General features: G+C 48.5%; 1 protein-coding gene across 3 annotated transcripts in view; it reads right to left on the bottom strand.

Annotated features, from left to right (window-relative positions):
* plekha7a (pleckstrin homology domain containing, family A member 7a) overlaps nucleotides 1-20859 on the bottom strand; it is a 77215-nt gene that overhangs the window by 14210 nt on the left and 42146 nt on the right. For all 3 annotated transcript variants that reach the window (XM_062546465.1, XM_062546466.1, XM_062546467.1), the window contains 7 exons: nucleotides 20309-20392; nucleotides 14386-14512; nucleotides 12182-12286; nucleotides 10550-10622; nucleotides 8472-8572; nucleotides 3465-3646; nucleotides 465-1010 (listed from right to left, as the gene is read on the bottom strand). In XM_062546465.1, coding sequence (XP_062402449.1) covers nucleotides 465-1010; nucleotides 3465-3646; nucleotides 8472-8572; nucleotides 10550-10622; nucleotides 12182-12286; nucleotides 14386-14512; nucleotides 20309-20392 — 1218 coding nt within the window. The remainder of the gene's footprint in view (nucleotides 1-464; nucleotides 1011-3464; nucleotides 3647-8471; nucleotides 8573-10549; nucleotides 10623-12181; nucleotides 12287-14385; nucleotides 14513-20308; nucleotides 20393-20859) is intronic.

The raw sequence follows: 20859 nt of genomic DNA, 5'->3' as shown, positions 1-20859 counted from the left end.
CATCTACTATTTTTCTGTTCTGCGTGGTTCGTGTTAGCCTGGCTAGCGCCTACCACTTCTCAAATGAGACGTGGTCTGGCAACCAGACGTTCATTTTCTCATATTTGAAAAAATGCCCAGATCCGTTCATTGGGTGCCACGGATGTCTATCAAATGCGTCTGTGCATTGCTCATCATGGTCTTGCTTTCTCCCCTGTTCTGTGATTGGTTGCCAACATCCGGCGAAAATGTGGGCGTTAGTTTAGGCTAGGTTCGTGTGGAAATAAATAAGCTATTAAAATATGTGTGTGTGTGTGTGTGTGTGTGTGTGTGTGTGTGTGTGTGTGTGTTTGTGTGTGTGTGTGTTTGTAGGTAAGTATGTAAGTTACTTTATTTGTCCCCAAATGGGTGTGTGTGTGTGTGTGTCTGTGTGTCTGTGTGCTTGTGTGTGTGCATGTGTGTGCGCGTGTGTGCCCAGCCCTTACGCTCTCTGCTCGTCCTTCTGCACTTTGACCCAGTGCTCCACCTGCTCCAGCATGCTCTTCCTCTGCGCCTGGGCGCCGCCGTCGGCCCGCGGGGTCGGCCCCCTGCTCACCACGCCCACCGCCATGCCCATGCCCACGCCTCCCCCGATGCCGTTCACCTCCGGCAGGGAGCCGTTGGGCACCGTGGAGGGGGGTCGGGAGGGGGGCCCCCAGGATGAGGGGCCTCGCGACGGACCCCGCGACGGGCCGCGGGACGGAGGCCGGGAGTCGGAGCCCGTCAGGAAGGCCTCTTCTTCGCCGGTGGCCCCGCTGGACGGCGCTTTGCCAGGCTCCTCCTCCACCGACGGAGCCTCCAGCGCCATCTCCTGGACGGCCTCCTCCCGGTCTGGCCTCAGCGGGCCGTTGGGCGGGGCGTCCACCTCCATCTGGGCGGGGTTAAGAGGTCTGACCGTGATGTGATTGGTCTGGGGCTCGGCCGCTTTGTGCTCAGGTTCCATCTCTTCTGCGTCAATCAGATGCTCGGACTTCTCAAGTTTCTCTGACACTCTGAGACAGACACAAACACAAGCTTGCGGTCAGTAAAACACAGTCCACTCTGAAAACACCCTCATCTCCAGCACATGTTTGGAAGTGAGTGCTGAATTAATATGGTTAGTGGACATGGACATAGTAATATAGATGGACATGTCTATATACCTGACGTTGAACCCTTCTATACAGTAGGAATGAATCCATGTTATCAATCCAACACTGACACACATACCTGAATTGTATCTTAACTATGGAAGTGACCAAGCTATTCAATTCAATCCAATTCTGTGTCGTTCTATGGTTACGTCTTCTTGGTATTGGCTGATAGCCAAAGCCCAGGTGTCACTATTGTGACTGAAAAAGTCAGATTGGTGCACGGACTGTTCTGTTCTGTCGAGTGTGCCCTTCTGTCCCAAAATGTCACAGGAGTTGTTGTCCAATGTGTACTCCTGTCACAAAATGTCAAGGTCAAGTCTGGCCTTTTGAGATGATAGGTCGGACACAACCTTAGTGCTGCAGGAAGTGACACAACAGAAGCTGAATTGCTCCCAGATAAAGGGCTGATTTACTTGATTTGCTGCATGCCAAGCTCCCCTGGAACATTGTTGGCCTGAAGAGAAGGGACGCAGCCTATAAAAACACCCTTTCAATTGTGAGAGAGCCGCTATTCTCCAGCACGCTTATCTAAATTACAGGAGAGGGCATTATCACACCATGTACTCTGGCTCACAGTACAATGGGCTCGGGTCCTTTCCCTCTTCACAAGCAGGTGTGTGATGGGCTCCCAGCAGCAGCTCACCTCCAAATAGCCCAGAACAGGTGACAAGATGCAGGAGTGAGAGCAGGCACTCCACACACACACACACACACGCTATGCTCCCCCTGAGAGATGGTCTCTGAAAAGCATCGCCTAAGAGCCTGTTCCGTGGGAATACCCACTCAGCTGCAAATCAAAACTGTGAAATTGAAGCCTTTGCTTCACTCAAACACAAATCTTAGGCGTTATAAAAGGAGCGCCTGTGCAATACTGAACTGATCCGCATATCTAAATATAACGGTGTTTAAACGAGTCTAATTCACTGGCATTCAATGTGTATCTCTCATTCTGAGTTCTCAAGTCTGAGGGCCCTGATTACATTTCTGCCCGTCTACACAGATGAAACTCAGCCTGCTTCAGTGAGATGAGATGAGATATGTCCTGCATGCTGGCCAAGCATATGAAACTGGCCTCTGGTTTGGACATCTCCTCCTCGTCTTCCTTCAGGCGGGCGGCTGGCAGATGCTCACATAGGACTGTAATGGCAGGCACGGTGATGTGATGGGCTCGACACACACAGAATGACTGGCCTTCAAAGCGCTCATAAATCTCTCCCCCGCCACACACACACACACATAGTAAGGTATAAATACAACACACACAGTCTGTAAACACACTCTCCCTCTCCCTCTTCCTTTCACAGTGGATTGGCAGGTATTCCAGCCTGTGTGTGTTCATCTCTCCTCTGCACGCATCAGCTTAACACACTGAACCTGAGCAACTTAACACGTGCTCACACACAGTCTTTGTGTATACAACAGCTAAGCACATTAAGGTGTCCATACACACATCAGCTTAATAAGCAGTGCCTCAGCACATTAAGACCTCAGTGCTTAAACGAGACAGCATAATACCGTCCAGCCCACAGTCCAGACAAACAAGAGGGGGGCTTAATAATACACACACATTTTCTGAAATAAAAAACAATGTGGAGGAAAGAAACTATGAAATCAGACAGAAAACAACCACCTCCACCACCACCACAGCTGTGATTCCTCCATCCTTATCTAAGACTCAACTGTGCTGTCTCTGACAACTCAGGGGAGATAACAGCCAATGAGACGGCAACGCCGGGGGAACAGGATGCGCTGCCATTATTGCTTTTATATGGAAATGACTTCATGCTGGACTGTGCAAAATGGTGCTGGCAAGAGAGAGATGAGGTGTGTCCACTGTGCAGCACGCGCCTCCAACACAACACAAACATCAACACAAACACCGCCTTCTGCCTGCCTGTTGTTTGGGGATGCATGGCTAACCCGGGTTTAGGTCCTCATTAAGGATGTGGGTGTTTGGATTTCTACAACCGACACACACACAAACACACACACACACACACACATACACAGACATGCACGCTGGCATGCAGCGCACATGCGCGCACACACAAACACACACACACACACACACACACACACTTTTATGTTTACACATAAACAAACAAACATATTCATAACACTAATCACAATAACATTGTTGGACTTTTGGAGTTTTATCATTTGTTTGTGCACTGTGTATATATATCTGTGTCTGCATTTGTGTGTGTGTGTGTGTGTGTGTGTGTGTGTGTGTGTGTGTGTGTGTGTGTGAGTGCATTTGTGTGTGTGTGTGTGTGTGTGTGTCTGTGTGTGTGCGTGTGTGTGTGTTCTGACCTCACACCGTGGTTCTGGTGGTTTTGCATGAGAGCCGCCTGGTTCATGGCTCTGATCCAGCCGTTCATGTCCTCTTGTGTGTCTGCGCTGAAGTAGTACGTCCTCATGCCACCATGCTCCGCCTGCGAGCCAATCAGAGCACTCTTACTGTAGATGAAGGAGCGCATGCCCGTGTGAGTAGCCTATGGGCACAAAGCAGAGTTTCAGCGGTTAGCCAATCACAGTTCAGCAGAAGTGACATCAGCATCTCATAATCTATGATCTAGGGTCAGATCTACATACTCGCTTGATCAAACTTGACAGATCTTACACAACTCTACTCATGCCGAAACACTGTTAGCTGAAACACAATTCCTCAAGCTGTTCAATAACCTCAGATACGGTGGAAAATTGCTCCTCAATTCTGCACAGCATCTCTCCTAAATTCACTTAGAAAACAGCTGCGGTGCAGCTTCTGTTACTTTTTTGGAGGAAAACCAAAGGTTTTCATTTTTGATGAATTACCGCAGTGTGAAATTCCAAATTAGGTTGTGCATAAATGGTAGGTTTAAATATGCGACAACCTAATGCTCTCAAGTCTGCTTGTTTAAAACCATGCAACAAGGATATGTCATCTGCATTCACGCCTCAGAAAGCATGTTTAATCAGGAGTACGGCGACACGACAATCGGAACACAAAATGCACCAAAAACTCATACATGAATACTTCCGTTTGTGGGAAGTCAGGCGAATAAATGACAGCATGATGGGAATATATTTAGAGAAGTAAGGGCAATAGAAGGTTGTGAAGAAACTGGCAAATACCCGCAGGACTGCAAATGTACGCGTTCGGTTCTTCATTAAAATGCATTCACGGCAATTAACTTACAGTCCTAACAACTTCACTTTATTTCTAGGAGGCTTAGAACTACTTCTAATACGCATCTTGCAGAGTTAATGGCTAATGTGTTGACAAACAAAGCTCCAGATAGACCATAAAACAGGCCAGTCGGGAGCGGAAGGAAGACTTTAGCTAAATAATGCACAAGGAATCAATGATGTAACTCAGAAAAGCAGCATCGTCACACATGCAAATATTATGCAAAACAGGAAACCTGTCAGTTCACTCTCACCCCTCTCCCTCTGTCTAACAAACACACACACACACACACACACACACACACACACACACACACACACACACAGAGAAACATTCACACATATGGGGTGGGCTATAAACCTCTTAAGGCTCATGGCTGGGGTGGTAAAGGTCAACGGAAGGACCCTTATGGATAAGGTGTGTGTGTGTGTGTGCGTGTGCGTGTGTGTGTGTGTGTGGGAGAGAGAGAGAGAGGGAGAGAGTAAGTATGTGTCTGTCTGTCTGTCTCTCTGTGTGTGTGTGTGTGTGTGTGTGTGTGAGTGTGATTATGCTTTTAACTATCACTGGCAGTTACCCGAAACTCTACAGCAGCAGGGTGGTTAATCTGCTCTCCATCCTCTTCATGGTGAAGTTGATACCAATTAAGACCAATTAGCACTACTGTTCCACTGAGGGGGGAGACGTCTGAGATCACTGTATCCCATGTGTGCCACTACTCCTGCAATACTGCAATACTGAGAGTCATATTCAAATGTTCTATTTTAGTTTTGCCTCTGACGTTCCCAACGAAACTCGCTCAAATTGATCTCTATTGTCGTTGACGTGAATGCAGCACCAACTGTACACCAAGATTCACCAAGACGCCTCAAAAGAGCCGAAGACACAAATAGAGTGTGCTTGCTGTAATGTCACACGACCCTGATGAACGTGTGAAGAGTGCTGAAACAGCCTAATTTGACGGTGACACGACTTTTCCTTGCTACCATGTCACAAACGCCCACCCCATCTGATTGGCGAAGATGCCTGTCAGTCTCAATGCTTCTGTGCTGTGCCACAAAGCACAAAGCACCAACTCTCCCAAACAAACACACACACACACACACACACAGCACACCTCTCTCCTCTCCTCCGTTTAGTAACATTCCTCCCATTTACTTTATGTGTCTTTAACTCTCTCTCTCTCTCTCCCTCTGTCCTCTCATCCTCAGGCTCACACTGAGAGGATGGCTAACAATAGCCGCAGATGGGTTTTGTCCTCAGCTTCACCAGTGTTTGGGCTGCTCTATTTTAGGGAGCTATCAGATTATGGTGCGAGGCCCCGACGGCGGCGGCGCAGTGCCCCCTGGCTAACGCGGCACTCCTGCCCCGGCTCTCTCTGAGCTGAGCCTCTCCGCGGGGACAGGGGGAATAGAGCCCCTGCAGGGGGCTTTAGGAGCACCGCGGAGGGGGATTAGAATCTATATTTCATTAAAAAATAAGACCTGGAAGAGAGCGGAACAAAAGCCAGAGTGAGACATCCTGGCTCACACTGATATATGGGCTGCTTCAGTTTGTCCTTGATATATATATACAGCATATATATATATACTGTATGTGTGTGTGTGCATTTATTTGTGAGTGAGTGTGTGTGTGTGTGTGTGTGTGTGTGTGTGTGTGTGTGTGTGTGTGTGTGTGTGTGTGTGTGTGTGTGTGTGTGTGTGTGTGTGTGTTGTGTGTGTGTGTGTCGGTGTGTGTGTGTGTCGGTGTGTGTGTGTGTCGGTGTGTCGGTGTATATGATTGTATGTAGAAATTAACCTAAAGTGTGGAGTCACATTTGAAATGATTCTTTCATCTGACTCCCAGGGACAAAGGGAGAACTTTGAAGCCATAGATGCTCCCAGGTCGTGTGTGTGGAGCGTACAGTGCCAGATTGATGACTGCTTTGAACAGGCCGCAGGTCATGCATAAAAGAATGTCACAAAAGGTCAGGCCCCTGGCTGTGATGTGACAGCTCAAAGACACTCCATAAGGCAAAACAGCCCACCAATCAAAACAGCACATTCTTTCTAGCCTACTCTCACTGGCTGATCGCACACAGTCACGTACTGCGAAGTTGTCGGTGTTCATTCACCACAATGCTACTAAGCGGTTAGAATCTCCTGGGTGTTGAAAGATATGTGGGCAAGAGCCACAACGACAGCTCACACATGCCACAGCTCACAGGCACAACACCACACACAGGGGTCGTCATAACTCATGGACACAACGCAGTCACCAACACTCACAGGCACAACTACACACCACCCACTGTACTGATAACATATGGGAGGTGAGAGGGGAGTGGAGCTGCCTCTCTAGACACAATGGCATTAAGGAGAGGTTTGATAGGGAGGGGCAACAGGTGTTATGGAGGCACAGTAGAGAAGGAGTCTCTAGTACTGAGGTGGGTAAACTGCGGCCTGCCACACACTTTACTCTGGCCCGCCGATCATTTAATTAGGTTGCTGCTTTTCAACGTTTACAATGTCAAAACGGCATGTTACATAAGGATGACAGTTTTTGGGAGTGCGTCTGAGTGTGCAGAAGAGGGAGAGAGAGCAGCAGGTTCCAGCTGGCTTGCCATTGTTGACAGGCCTAATTGATGTCTCCCTTTTAAAATAGAAACTTTTACAAAGAAATCATGAAGGCAACAATAGTCCCCACTGGGCAGTTTTCAAAAAACAAAAAGTGGCCCTTGAGCCAAAAAGTCTGCCCACATGTGCATGAAGAGAATCTGAATGAAGCACTGAGACAAAAATGCTGTCTGTGATGGAAGGGATTCCAATAAAACATTCCTGATTTAAAAATCTACAAAGCTAAAATAAAAAATAAATATGCACATTTGTTCTACTTGTTTGCACTACAAAGAAACCTCGTGGCTGTGGCACAGCACTGGGGTACAGAGTCTGTGGGGTGGGGGGGGGGGTCAGATAAGATGGGCAGGCACACTGGCAGCCATGCCAACTGTGAGCATCTCTGCGTGCTTACCCCGGCTAAAACCACAGATCCTTCTCTCACCACCACCACCACCGCTGCAGTTTATGGTCACCATGAACAAGCCCTTCATGGCCTGTCAGAGGCGATCAGAAGCGTGGGAGGGGAGCGCTGACCGGCTGAGTAAGAAAAAAGAAGGCCCTCGGGCACTTGAGTCACATGGACACGGCCAGCCCCCGCCGTAACTCTTATCAGCTACACGCCCACCTTCCCCCGCCTGGGGCCAGCCAACCGCCTCAGCCAGGCCATCCATGTGAATAAAAACCGGTTCCAAAGCAACCTGCTGGTTCAGGAAAGTTAAACCAAAACAAACTAAACAAACAAACACTCACCTCTCTGCACTCCCAACAGACAACATGGTGTAATGAGAGAACTGCGCTAAACAGAGGGCAGAGACAGGACAGGGCGCAGGCAGCGCTGGGAATCTTGGGGCTCTTTAAAAAAAGCAGCGCTGAGCCCATGGAGGACAGGTGGTCAGTGCGGGCCAGGGGTTTATGGGCGTGTTGCACGCAGCAGGCTTATTAAAGACCAGATGGCATGAACTGACATGCCACTGGTGTATAGATGTTTGCCTTTTTACGACGGGGGAAACAATGTCAAAGCTAATGTCAGAATAAAATAAATAGTTTGTGACCGTGATAAAGGGCATGGCTTCTTCTACACTGGAAGAAGAAAGCGGCGACATACCTAGGAGCCGCTCAAATGACAAATAACTCAAATAACTGAGAGTAAACAAAAAGTTCATGACATATAATGAATGGTCTCCAACTTTTGCCTGCTGTCTCCTGCTCTATGGGGAAAATCTATTCGAATTTGAGAATGAAAAAAGTCGACTGACAGCCCGAAGAGTAGCGAAGATCAATAGCAGGTTGCTGGAGGTGCTCTGGGCCAAAGCTATGCTGATGTGACATTTCAGCTGAGGCGGAGGAAGAGAAAGGAGACAGCCTATTTGTTTCCCTGAGTAAACAAAACAGGATTTCGCGCACAAAAGATATAAAATGTCTTCCTCTCCATCTACCATGCTTTCATTAGCAGCAGTTTCATTCCTCTTGAAAATGTGGACGATAAACTTCACAGCGGCAGGTTCCTGGTCATCTGCAGAGAGAGGATGGTGGCCTGTAGAGGCCAGACCTTACCTTGAAGGCAAACTTGCGGCTGATGTGGTCATCGGGGTCGACTGGGGAGATGACGTAACTGGGCAGAGGAATGCTTCCTAGGACCGACTCCTCTCTGCTGTCTGCCAAGAGTACACACACACACACACACACACACACACACAGAGAGAGAGAGAAAGAGAGAGGTCACCAGATGCTCTATTATCAGCCTGTGCCAGCCAGACCTCTGTCCTCTCTAACGCCTTGGGCATCCTGATGCCAACACACCCATCCCTCAGCTACCCCCCCCCCCCCCGCACCCACCTCCCCACCCTGTCCTCCCCTGTTTTCTATTCACTGCATCACTCCCTCCCTCTCTCCCTCTCTCCCTCCTCTCCTCACCTCTCCCCCATCCTTACTCTCACCAGGCTGCTAATATCAGCTTTAATTCACACCTTTATATTTAGGCACTCGCACACTAAACAGAGCTGTGATCACTTCTTTCCACAGGACTGTGTGAGAGTAGGGATTTGCCTGGGTGTGGATGTGTGTGTGTGTGTGTGTGTGTGTGTGTGTGTGTGTGTGTGTGTGTGTGTGTGTTGTGTTCCCATGTGTATGAAAGAGGAACATAACGCTGGCTGAGAAAGTGTTTCTCAGGGAGTGACTGAGTGTGTGTGTCTGTGTGTGTGTCTCTGTGTGTGTGTGTGTGCGTGTGTGTGTGTGTGTGTGTGTGTGTGTGTGTGTGTGTGTGTGTGTGTGTGTGTGGGTGGATGGATGTGTGCGTGCCAGTAATCACATGCATGTGTGAACTTAGGTAGAAACTGTAACTGAAGGGTAAGTGTGTGTGTGTGTGTGTGTGTGTGATGGGCGATAAGGATGGGCTGGTCTGAAGGACGTAATGTTTAAAAATAAATTCATCACTCGGGCCGCAGACCTCTCTTATCGCCACCCTGATGGATCGACAGGTGGCAGCCAGGCAAGCTGCAGCGACAGGATAAATTACATCCCATAATGACCAGGCTGCCCCCGACAACACTAACCAATAGAGGAGCAGTGGTGTGGAGTCAAAAGGTGTGCTAAAGTGTGTGTAGAGAATGGCATGCAGGCACACGAGGTGTATTGATTATGTGTGTGTGTGTGTGTGTGTGTGTGTGTGTGTGTGTTTGTGTGTGCGAGAGAAAGACCTCAGATGCCAGTAACACTTTGATGATACCATTAATCACCTTCCAACTGCACGCTGCTGTGCAGAATTACCATCTAATGATATAATTACCACTTAATTACCCGGGTCTACACGTAAGGCATGCAGGAAAGTGATAACAAGGAGAGAGGAGGGAAGCAAAGGGGGGAGGAAGAGTGTGTGTGAGAACGTGAATGAGAGGGAGAGGGGGTGAGAGAGACAGAATAAAGAGAGTGAAAATGGAGTACAACAGTTTGGGAAGAGTCTTGACTACCGTAATTTCCCGACTATAAGCCGCGGCTTATACATTGATTTTGCAAAATTTCTATAGCTATAAGGTTAATACACGGGGGCAATTAATATGTTGTCAATATGGTTTTGTTTCTTTTAACTTGTATAAAACACTGTCCTGCGGTTTATACACAATGCGGCCTGTATGCAGGAAATTACTGTACGCTAAAAATCTAAAATCGTTTTTTGTGTAAATGCCTCGGTCCATCTGTTTTGGCCGGGGTGGGGGTGGGGGGTGGGGTGGCTGGAGTAATCTGTTACTCTTGAATGATTAAGTCTCAGTGCTGGCCTTATGTAAGGAGATTCCATCACAGCACTGAGGGGACATCAATCACCAAAAGGGTGACATGACATCCTTCATAGTGTATGCATAAAAATGAGGCACGCACCTTTGGGCCCATGGGATGCCCTCTGTATACTCAATGTCTGTTCATAGACCCATTGACTTGAGGATAAATTGTAAACTTTTTTTCATACAATACGTACAAGGCAACAGTCTGCACGGAGGTGCTTTGAAGATTGAGGCGCCGGTGATGCATTCAGACAGAACCTTTTGTTCTGTTCTGGCTCTCTCACACTCAACATCCTGTTCCTCTCTGCGTACTGCGTGAGACCTTGAGAATATGTGTGATTTGCCGCTCTGACTCACCTTTGTAATAAAACAGGCAGTAATCAGCCAACACGAACCATTTCCTCTTCCACAGACGCAAGCCTGAGCTGTCCTGAAACGTAAATGCACACTTGAAGACACATTTGCAATGATGTACAGTACAAGCACAAGCACACACACATGCGCGCGCGCACGCACGCACACACACACACACACACACACACACACACACACACACACACACACACACACACACACACACACACACACACACACACACACACACACACACACACACACACACACACACACACACACACACACACTGGTGGGAGTATTTGTACAGCTACAATGCTGAAACGGTCATAAAGCTACATCCACAGCGGTGAAAATAATTATCTAGAAGAGAGACAGATACACACTGTCTGATACACAATATCAGTGCAATTACTCATCAATCAAAACCGATTAAAACTGTCCCATGGCTGCTACAGCTCCACCACACCACACTAAAGCTGCACAAACATCATTACCACTCATCTGAAAGAGCCCAGCTCTGAAGAAAATGCTTTTGCTGGACTGAAGGAAATACCTTAGCCACATGCCATAACCACTCCCAGATTTCTCAGAAAACACACCAAGAAGTAGCCAAGACTCAGAGTAAACAAGATGTTGTTTGTGTATGTGAGCATGTATAGGTATGTGTGTGATGTGTGTGTGTGTTGCTGTGAGTGGGTCTTTGTACATCTGCTAGTCTAAAATAATAGGTTTTGTTGGCTGTTTACACCGGTGTGGATGTAATTGGGAGCGCCTTGCGATCCGAGGTCCCTTTGATTAGCGTGTCTCTGCGCAGGGCGGCTCAGCCCCCGTCACTCAGCCTGCCTAAATAAACAGCACCTGAGAGACTCCTTAGCATAACACACACTCAACAGCCTGGTGACATTCACCCAAAGGCTGCGCGACAGCCGTAGCAAACAGGAAGTGCATTTTCGAATGTCATTCATTACCAGGCAACACACAGAAGTGTTCTGGAATATTTTGCAGTCCCTCCACAGTAGTCCTGCGCCAATCAAGCTTCAGACAAATGTAGGGCTTAAAGCATGGGACATTTATGTGCCTGAATCTGTCTGTTCAAGACATTTTTGAAGTTGTATATAAAATTATCTATTTTCAAATCTTACTGTAAATAGCCTGGACCACACCTGAGATCAGGCACAGTACCTGAGAGATTTAAGCCCTTTGGTCTAAAAACAAAGTGGGACTAAAATTATATTCATCAAGGTAAGTTCTGAGTAAAATTGGATAAAGACCAGAGTGCTCCTTTACGACACTGGATACAGATGTCCATAGATGTTACAAGCTAATGCAATCTGTACCCATTTACTGTAATCCCCATCAAACAAGTCAGAACGTGCTCCTTATGCTAAACATATGCTGGTAGAGAGATCCTCTCATTACCCAGGACACTTGTTTGTGTGTGTGTGTGTGTGTGTGTGTGTGTGTGTGCGCGCGCGCAATGCATGTTACTGTATAAATGTGTAAAATAAGTGTGCGTATACATAATCACTTATGATTGTGTAATGTGTGTGTGTGTGTGTGTGTGTGTGTGTGTGTGTGTGTGTGTGTGTGTGTGTGTGTGTGTGTGTGTATATCAACTCGTGTCTGTCTCACCTGTTTGTAGAGCCATCCCCGCACCACCACAGGAATGTTAGGGTTCCTCTTGATAGACTGTTCCCGCTTCCCAAAGCTGTACACACGACTGGACGATCTGTGGCTCTAAAACACACACACACACACACACACACACACATCAAATTCTACCTCTCATTCATTCATTCATTCATTCATTCATTCAGTAGTGTCATAGATGATACTACTGAGAGCACATTATTGATTTGAGCTGGACTTGGACTTGAAGTATCTCATCAAAGGTTGTTTCAGAGTACCCTTCTAATATTTCATGCCTGACTGTTTTAAATGACAACAAAGCTGTTGACAATCAAACATCAAATCAAACACTGTCAGCATCACAGCAATCCAAATGAACTTTTATCCATAGAGTTATTAAGGCCTGAGGTCTGTCATGTAATACTCTATTCACTGCCACCATATTCATTACATGTAGCCTCTGTGTGTCTGTGTTTGTTTGTACTGGTGCAGACATGGCTTTATGTGTACCCAATCAGCACTGCTGTGAACATGTCTTCTGTAGGCTTCAGACAGTCGTAAGTGGGAAAGGCTGCTGTTTTTTTGGTCTCTCCAGGGTGGAGACAAACACTAATTACAGCAACGAGGACTAACCAAGCGTGATCAAAGTGACGCCTCGGGATCCCTGTCAAAAAAGACTCCCCATTTCACGCTGCCGTGTTTACCGAAACGGCGCGCAGCCGCGCGTGTGGGGGCGTGGAGCGTGCGCTGACGGAGTCCTACGTCACGTTCTCTTCTCCTACATCGTGCTGCCTATTTCTCCACGGATGCTGTTGCGAAAAATAGCATTCTGAATACATCAGCGCTCAGTCCCTACAGGAGCTTCTGCTGTCTCCGTTGGTGCAGGGGTCTCTATTACACCAGAGCAAGGCTGTGGTGACTCCTTAGGTCCTAGGCTAGCAATGCAACTTCCACCCCCATGGGACTGCAGTGTCTGTCAGAGTCCAAATCAATCAGTGGCTGTCACAGGCCGTCTGGGACCTAACTGACCGCAAGGTCCATGACACGGATCAGGACACGGGTGGGCACACAAGATAAATGCTGCAACTGAGGAGCGCGTGCACAGGTAACTCTTTCACTGCCAGAGTCGCACTCTGCCTCAAGAGCAGAAAAACAGCACAGCCTACCTTGTCACGTTATAATAAATCAGACATACAATAAACTGAGCAAAAACATAATTTCTGTGGCCAGAGGCCCCAAACCTTTTCAAAATACTTCAAGCTTCATTAATAATCCAAAACGTCTCTTCACAGAGAAACACATTTCATTTCATTTTAGAGATGAAGGCCTTAGATATGGCCCATAAATGCAATATACAGTATATTAGGCTGTCAATAGTGAATTGTAGCTAAGGCAGAGCAAAAGCAAGGGAGGGGACTCTATGGGGAACACATACTGCATGGGAGGGGTCTATGTGTTTGGCTAACTGTCAGGAAAAAAGCTGAGCATGCCCTTTCTTCTATGGAAAATAACAATAGACGAGCAGCAATCCTCTGTGCTGGGGAGACTGCCTAACTATGCATGCTAAATACACACACAGTACAAGCACCCTTATTTGGTTCGGTGTTTCTGAGTAGTTCAGATTCTCTTGTATTGTCCTCGACAGAAAAATGCATCACTAATGATAAATTATGTATAGTAACAAATAGATGCCTTCCACAAAATGCACTTCATGAGGGTTAGTAACAACTTTAAAATCTGCTCGTGCTAAACTGGTCTGCTTGCTGGCTAGCAGCTCCCATGCTGTGATTCGTTTCCATTCAGTTCCAAATTCTTATTCTCAGCCCACTAATTCTTGGTTGACATTTTCATGTGTATGTGATTAGAATGTTGCCAATTAAAGGTTCCATTTGATACTCTCATAACGAACTCAAGCAACCAGTTTGAATGGCTGTCAATGTAAGTTCTAGATCTCCACAGCAGAATTCTGGAATGACTTGTAAAAATATTTTACTCCTCAAAGATGTTTATATTGTACGACAATATCTAGCCCCAGAGGTCAGATACAAAATGCCTCCCTGTCTGAAATGAAACCTTAGGCGGTGAAGATTATATGCCAAAACGTTCATGCTTTAGTCATAAAATGCACAATTGTTCTGCTTATCAGCCTAACTATACAGTAGATCAAGCACTCAGGAATACAAGTGAAGGAGGGTGTCCTGTCTTACCTTGGAGGTGTGGTTTCCAGAGCCCGGGGGCACGGTGGTGGCAGTGGGTGCCTCGGTGAGCTCACTGGGAGGGTAGGGGTCCGTCTGGGGGGGCTGCACAGCGGACATGCGCACCGTCACTGGGGGGCTGCAGGGGGTAGAGACGACCACTGGGTTACACCTCATACTGTAGGAGACCCAGCCAGTGACACACTCAACATGGAGCGTGTGTGTGTGTGTGTGTGTGTGTGTGTGTGTGTGTGTGTGTGTGTGTGTGTGTGTGTGTGTGTGTGTGTGTGTGTGTGTGTGTGTGTGTGAAATATTAGGATAGAGAGAAAGAGACAGATGGGGAAAAAAGACAAATCAGAACTGCTAACAGAGGGAGAGAAGGAAAGAGGGAGAGAGAGAGAGAGAGAGAGAGAGAGAGAGAGAGAGAGAGAGAGAGAGAGAGGAAGGGGCGCTGGACAAAGACTGAAAGAGAAAGAGAGAGTGCAAAGGGAATGTGAGTGCGAATGAGACGACCCTGGGAGTGGTCTGGCACTTAGCAAACACACCCGCGAGCAGAGCACAGGTGTGTGTGTGTGTGTCTGCTGTGTGATCACCTGCGGCTACAGCCCTTTGTGCCTCCCCCCTCACCTGAACCCTCTTCTCGCTTTCTCTCCTCCAGCTAGCAACAGGTGTCAGGTGACAACTCATAACGCATTCCAAACACCAGGACACTTCCAGTCTTTCAGGTGCGACAGGGGAACGTAAGGGCCTGTGTGTCATGTGTCCCATAGCAGCACACACATGAGAGGGCTGAGTACAGTATGTGTGTGTGTGTGTGTGTGTGTGTGTGTGTGTGTGTGTGTGTGAAGGTGAAGGGGGTTGGTGTGAGTTGGGTGGAGGAGGGGTGTGAGGGTGGGGGTGGGGGACTGAGGCATGTGCACATGGAGCTGAGGCCCTTGGAGGGAGGGAGGGCGACAGATTGACCAGGGATTAGCTCGAGTGCAAGGACCCTCGTCCAGCTGTACACACACACACACACACACACACACACACACACACACACACACAAGGAAAGCCTGAGCCTCACCCAGCACCAGCACCAGGGTCAGGCTCTGGCATGGAGGCTGACATCATCGTATCATATATCCTCTCGGAGTTGAGGCACAGGCTAAGCCGAGCCCCCTGGGGATACATGGTAAGGACATACGGAAACAAAACAAAACAAAAGACCAGGAAATGACATTTTCTCTGTAATCTGAGTCATCTGAGGTTTCACCTACAAGTGATATTCACGTAAGAGAGATCTGCACAGGGCGGGACATGAGCCTAGAACAGTGGAACCCTGTGTAAGCATGAGTCAGGGCCGGAACTCGGGAGCGAGCTGGTGCTGATATGGCAGATCTGCGCCAGTTGCGCGCCTGATCCGTTCCAGATCCGGCCCGGTAGCCCCGCGACTGCAGGAGGGCAGCGCTGAGCGGGAGGCGCGCTGAGTCGGCCCTTTTCCCTCCTCATTAGGAGGCCTTGAGACTCCGGCCTTGTGCAGTGCTGTGGAGAGCTACTGCACCACTCTCCCCCTCGCCACCCTGGACTCCCCAGCGACTGATCTCCCTCCTCCCCCGCCACCCCCTCTCCCCTCTCCTCTCCCCTCCCTCATCTCCGGCCTGCTCTCTCCCTTATCAGCCCCTTAATGTGAGAGGGGGGATGACAGATCCTGCCCTTAAATGGCTGCTCTGGGACCTGCGTCCATATTTAGCTCAGTAATTAGACTTTGGGGGGGGGGGGGGGGGGGGCAGAGAGGTGAGGAATGCTGTTCCAAGGGCACCGGGCAAGGGGGCAAGGGAAGGGGGGAGAGAGAGAGAGACAGAGAGAGACGGAGAGAGAATGGGACAGGGAAAGACAGAGAGAGGGGAGAGGGAGAGAGGTTGGGGGGGTGGGTGGGGATTGACAGAGCTTGATGAGAGGCTTAAGGAAGCCCTCCTCCCATCTGGACACAATCAAGCACCTCGGAGGTCGGCCGTAATTAGCTTAACTGCTAACTGGACAACAACGGCGCCGCCTCGACGCCGCGAGAGTGGGCTGGACGGACGCGCTCCCTGGTGGCCCGTGACCTGTCTCTCACTCTCCGGCCTCTCAAGCGCAACCGGGCTTCAATAATTCATTAAAGGCTGAGTGGGCCACTTCACAGACAACAGCTGGGCATTTTGGAGCCGACCCAGCGCAGATCTGGACGGGTCAGGCCCCCGATCTCTTCAAGAATCGTCCGCCGCGGCATGTCGCGCGCTAATGGGCTTCCCAAATGAGCCCTTTGTATTGTGTGCATGACGCTCCAAATGAAAAACACAATCAGAGCCTTTCACAGACGCTATTTATTAGTCTGCAGGCTCTGCACTGAGAGGACCAGGCAATCTGCTGCCAGGGAGACACATGAAATGGATTTAATCTCAGGAAATCCTTCATTTTATGTGACATCTCTGAGCTGACCACAGATTGAATGAAAGAAAAGCCACAGGCAAAGGGCATTTCGCAAGAAAAACATCAACAAAGCCTTGTCAAAAAAGTTGCATAAAAGCCTAAAAATGGCCGTGCCCTTCATTAATGCACAACTGCATCACTGGTCCGACAGCGGCATACATTATCCAAGTGAACCTGCGGCACGTAATGTGATAACGCCAAATTAGATCTGCAAAGATGTTGACAAGAAGAGTCTGGTCAGCTTCCATCCATGTTAATTTATTTCATTAAAAACCGCAGGAGTGTGACAGTCCATGAGGTGTGTGTGTGCGCGGTTCACGTCAGGCCAGGGAGAGTAGAGCAGCTGTGAGTCAGGCTCTAGTGCTGCCGCCTCCCTCCTGTCCCTGAGTGGACTTATCCCCACAGGAGAGTTCTCATTCAGACTGCCTCGCCTCGCCTCCGCTCACCTCCACTACCAACACCCGCGCAGAGACAAGACAGACAGACAGAGAGAGATACAGGGCTGGACGCTGGCCTAGTCTGGTCCAAATCAGGCTCAGATCTGTTCCAGAGTGTGGAAAGTGGCTGTCGGGGTGCAAGTCCAGGAGTGCCAAGAGCACAAGAGGAAAGGTCAGAGGTCGAGGACTCCAGTGCGTCTGCTGTTCCTCTGCTCAGGGCCTGTGCGGCTCTGGCGCTTACTGCAGCAACATTTGGACTGCAGAGTCATTCTTGGCACAAAGTCCAGTTCTGGAGGCCAGTGAGTCCACAGGACTTGTCATAGCAAGCACAAGACGCTCTGAGAAGAGCCATGCTTTCTCCTGCTCACAACACCATCCCTTTAAGAGCCATTCTCCCCACTCCCATTCAGACTTACTGGATTAGTGGAGAGAAGCGCCAAGGATCCATGCCGCCTCTGTTAATGGTCATGAAAGACTGACACTGAAATGACACACGCTTATTAGCTTATGAGAGCTGAAAGCTACTGTCAGCTAAGGTCAGTGCAGCAAAGCTGCAGAACTGAGGAGGGTCTACGTCAAAACCCATCCACCTGTGGAGATGGCCCATTCAGGTTCACTGCATAAGGAAATGTTTACAAATGACAAATAGGCTTTCAGGCGGCAGTGGGATTGACATGACCTTGCTACGACCTGTTAAGACCCGGCATCTGTTCCTATCGAGGTATGCTGTCTTCCCAACAAAACGGGTCTGACTGCTGCCTGGCAACCTGCCCTGGGGGCCTCAGGAGAAACTTCAACTCGGTGTGACGGCGGGAGTGTGAACCTGCTCCCAGACAGGCAGCCTCTGAGTCAGCCCAACAGAGGGCAGCGGCTGGAGACTAAAGCCCGAACAAAACCAGCCTCAAAAGCGAAGTGGCAGCAATGTCCAGCCACCGAGGGGAGATGTAGAGCTGGCCTGACAGCAGCTGGGCTCGCCACGGAGACCAGCCAAGCGCAGCCGCCCGCTCCGAGCCGGGAAACCCCTGCCAGGTGCGGCCACGTTCACCACGTTCACCCTGTTCACCAGCCGCCGGCTATCCGCTAAGAGCACCTCTAAACATCTCATCAGAGTGCCCTTTGTCACGGCTCTACAATTTAACTCTCTCCCACTGTATGTAATGTGCATCAGTTAGCAATTAGCATGGTGAGAACCGATAGAGTAGAAAATCATGAGCCCAGCTGGAACTCTGTGCAGTGCCAGTAGTTCCTCTACAGTCAGCAATAAAACATCCTAAAAAAAGGCACATTATTTAAGCTAGTGATTTATCTACAATCTGTGAGGTACTCACAAAGCTGCTAACTACAGCAACACTCTACAAATCACACCAGAAATGACTGTGCTTATGTACGGTTTGTCATAGTGACATTTTAGATCTGGTAAGAGCAGCACACATCAGCACCTACTGTAGTCTGCTGTGGTCTTTTACACCTTCATTAGTAGAGAGACCAATCTTAGACATAGTCATCCACAAATTCAATCTCTCTCTCTCTCTCTCTCTCCATATGTGTGTCAGTCTCTATGCACTGTCATACAGAGAGAGAGAGACAGAGAGAGAGAGAGAGAGCTGCTAATGAGAGGAATCCATCAGCTACTGGCAGGAGCGACCATCTCAAGGCAACCTCCTCAGCCTCTGGAGTTACAGTCAGAGCTCTGATCACCACCTGGCCCCTCACACACACACACACACACACACACACACACACACACACACACACACACACACACACACACACACACACACACACACACACACACACACACACACACACACACACACACACACACGTGATATGCTAACAACCCAGCTCTGCACAAGAGCAGATATTCTCCTCCCAACTGTGCAACATGAGGATATGTCAACCTTTGAAGGTTTCTTCAAAGAATGGCGCTGATGTAGATTTAATGAAATCAGGCTCAGGGAGCAAACGATCCAACATAAAAAAAAATCAAGCTAACCTAAGATGAGCTTTCCCCCAAGGTGGCCACTTAAACATTTATAGTGCCACCTAAACTTTTTGTTTTAAGAAGTGCTCTGAATAATTTGCCATGTATCACTGATATATCCACTGTAGCCTTCTTGTTTTCTCTTCTGTTTTCTTTTCTCATTCTTTCTCTTCCTCTTCTTGTTCTTCTTCTCCTTCTTCTTCTTCTATAGGCTTCAGAGTAGCATCAAATGCTGTGGAATCTCCTTTGTTGTGAAGCAGCCTTTGCTTGGCACAGATTTCTACAGTGTTCTATTGTGCACCATGTTTATTCAATGAATGTGCAGCCAGGAAGCATCATAGCAATATCCAGCTGCTCCCCTCTCCCAAGAGGCCAGCTAGAATTCTACCTCAGAATCGTGTCACATGAATTATCTCTCACAGATGGAGTTGGTTTTTATCTTGATGGCACAAAATGCTTTATATTGTGCAGTTATTTAATTTCAAACATTTAACTACCGTTGGAGACATACCAACCACATTGAGGGATGGCACAGTTCAAAAAGGCAAGTCCCTACCAGCGTGACTTAGCCGGAGGGTGTGAAATTTAGGGCAAGTGCACAACGATGTTTTTAAAAAATACAGTGCCCTGCTTAATTACTTACAACATGGAAACACATCATAAATTACACACTGTGTAATGCACTGTGAATTCCTCATGGCCAAAAGATCGCAACATTACGTGTTTAGAAGTTACATAACAATCTTATTTTCATCAGCAGTCAACATCACAATGATCATGAATCATGACCCCCCCCATACCCTGGGTCTAATGAACATTAACAGCATTGGTATTCTCAAGCCTGCTACAAACACGTTTCCTTAATTGGAGTACATCAAACCTACAGTTGTTATGCCAGCTCTCCCTATTCTGTTTGATCCCAAGGGGCTTCAAAGCACTAGTCTCACCAGTCAGACACTCTGCTCGGCATTACATAAAACACAAGCCAACAATGTGGGCGGCAAACACCGCGGCTGTCACAAGAAAGGGGAGCGTGGTGCTGGGGTGCTGGTGTGCTACTCACAGATCCTGTAGCAGGAACTCGGCGTTTTCGGGCGAGAGCTGTCCCGTCACGGGGTGCCAGTACGTGGTCGTCTGCTGGTTATGGCTGCGGAGAGAGAACGACACCAAACAAAACAGGGTGAGGGGACCGGGGGTAAAATTAGCCTTGCGGTCATTCCTCTGTCCCTCAGGGTCACTAGCTGTAGTGTGTGCGTGTGTGTGTGTGCGCGCGTGTGTGTGTGTGTTTATGGAGGGCCTGTAAGAGGGCAGCATATCTTAGGGAGGAGTCTGTGGCTTTCCCATGTGTGTGCAGAATGCAGCCCCTCTTGGTCTCCCAAGGCCAACACGGTCAGTCCAGCCCGACCTGGCCACTCTAGTACGGCATACCAGCCGACCAGCGCCGAGCATACGCATCAACACCAGAGTGTCACAGCTGGCTACAAACACTGTGCTACCAATAGCAATATACAATGACAGAATTTAAAAAATGTAACCGTGTAAGAAAGGACATGAAACAAGTATCTGACAAGCATCTTGTGTAACATCAAAACAACATAAAAACAAACATCATTC

Source organism: Sardina pilchardus, chromosome 10 (assembly GCF_963854185.1).
Source record: "Sardina pilchardus chromosome 10, fSarPil1.1, whole genome shotgun sequence".
NCBI lineage: Eukaryota > Metazoa > Chordata > Actinopteri > Clupeiformes > Clupeidae > Sardina > Sardina pilchardus.
Note: the sequence above shows the minus strand (reverse complement) of the source record. Positions and strands in the feature narration are given on the sequence as shown.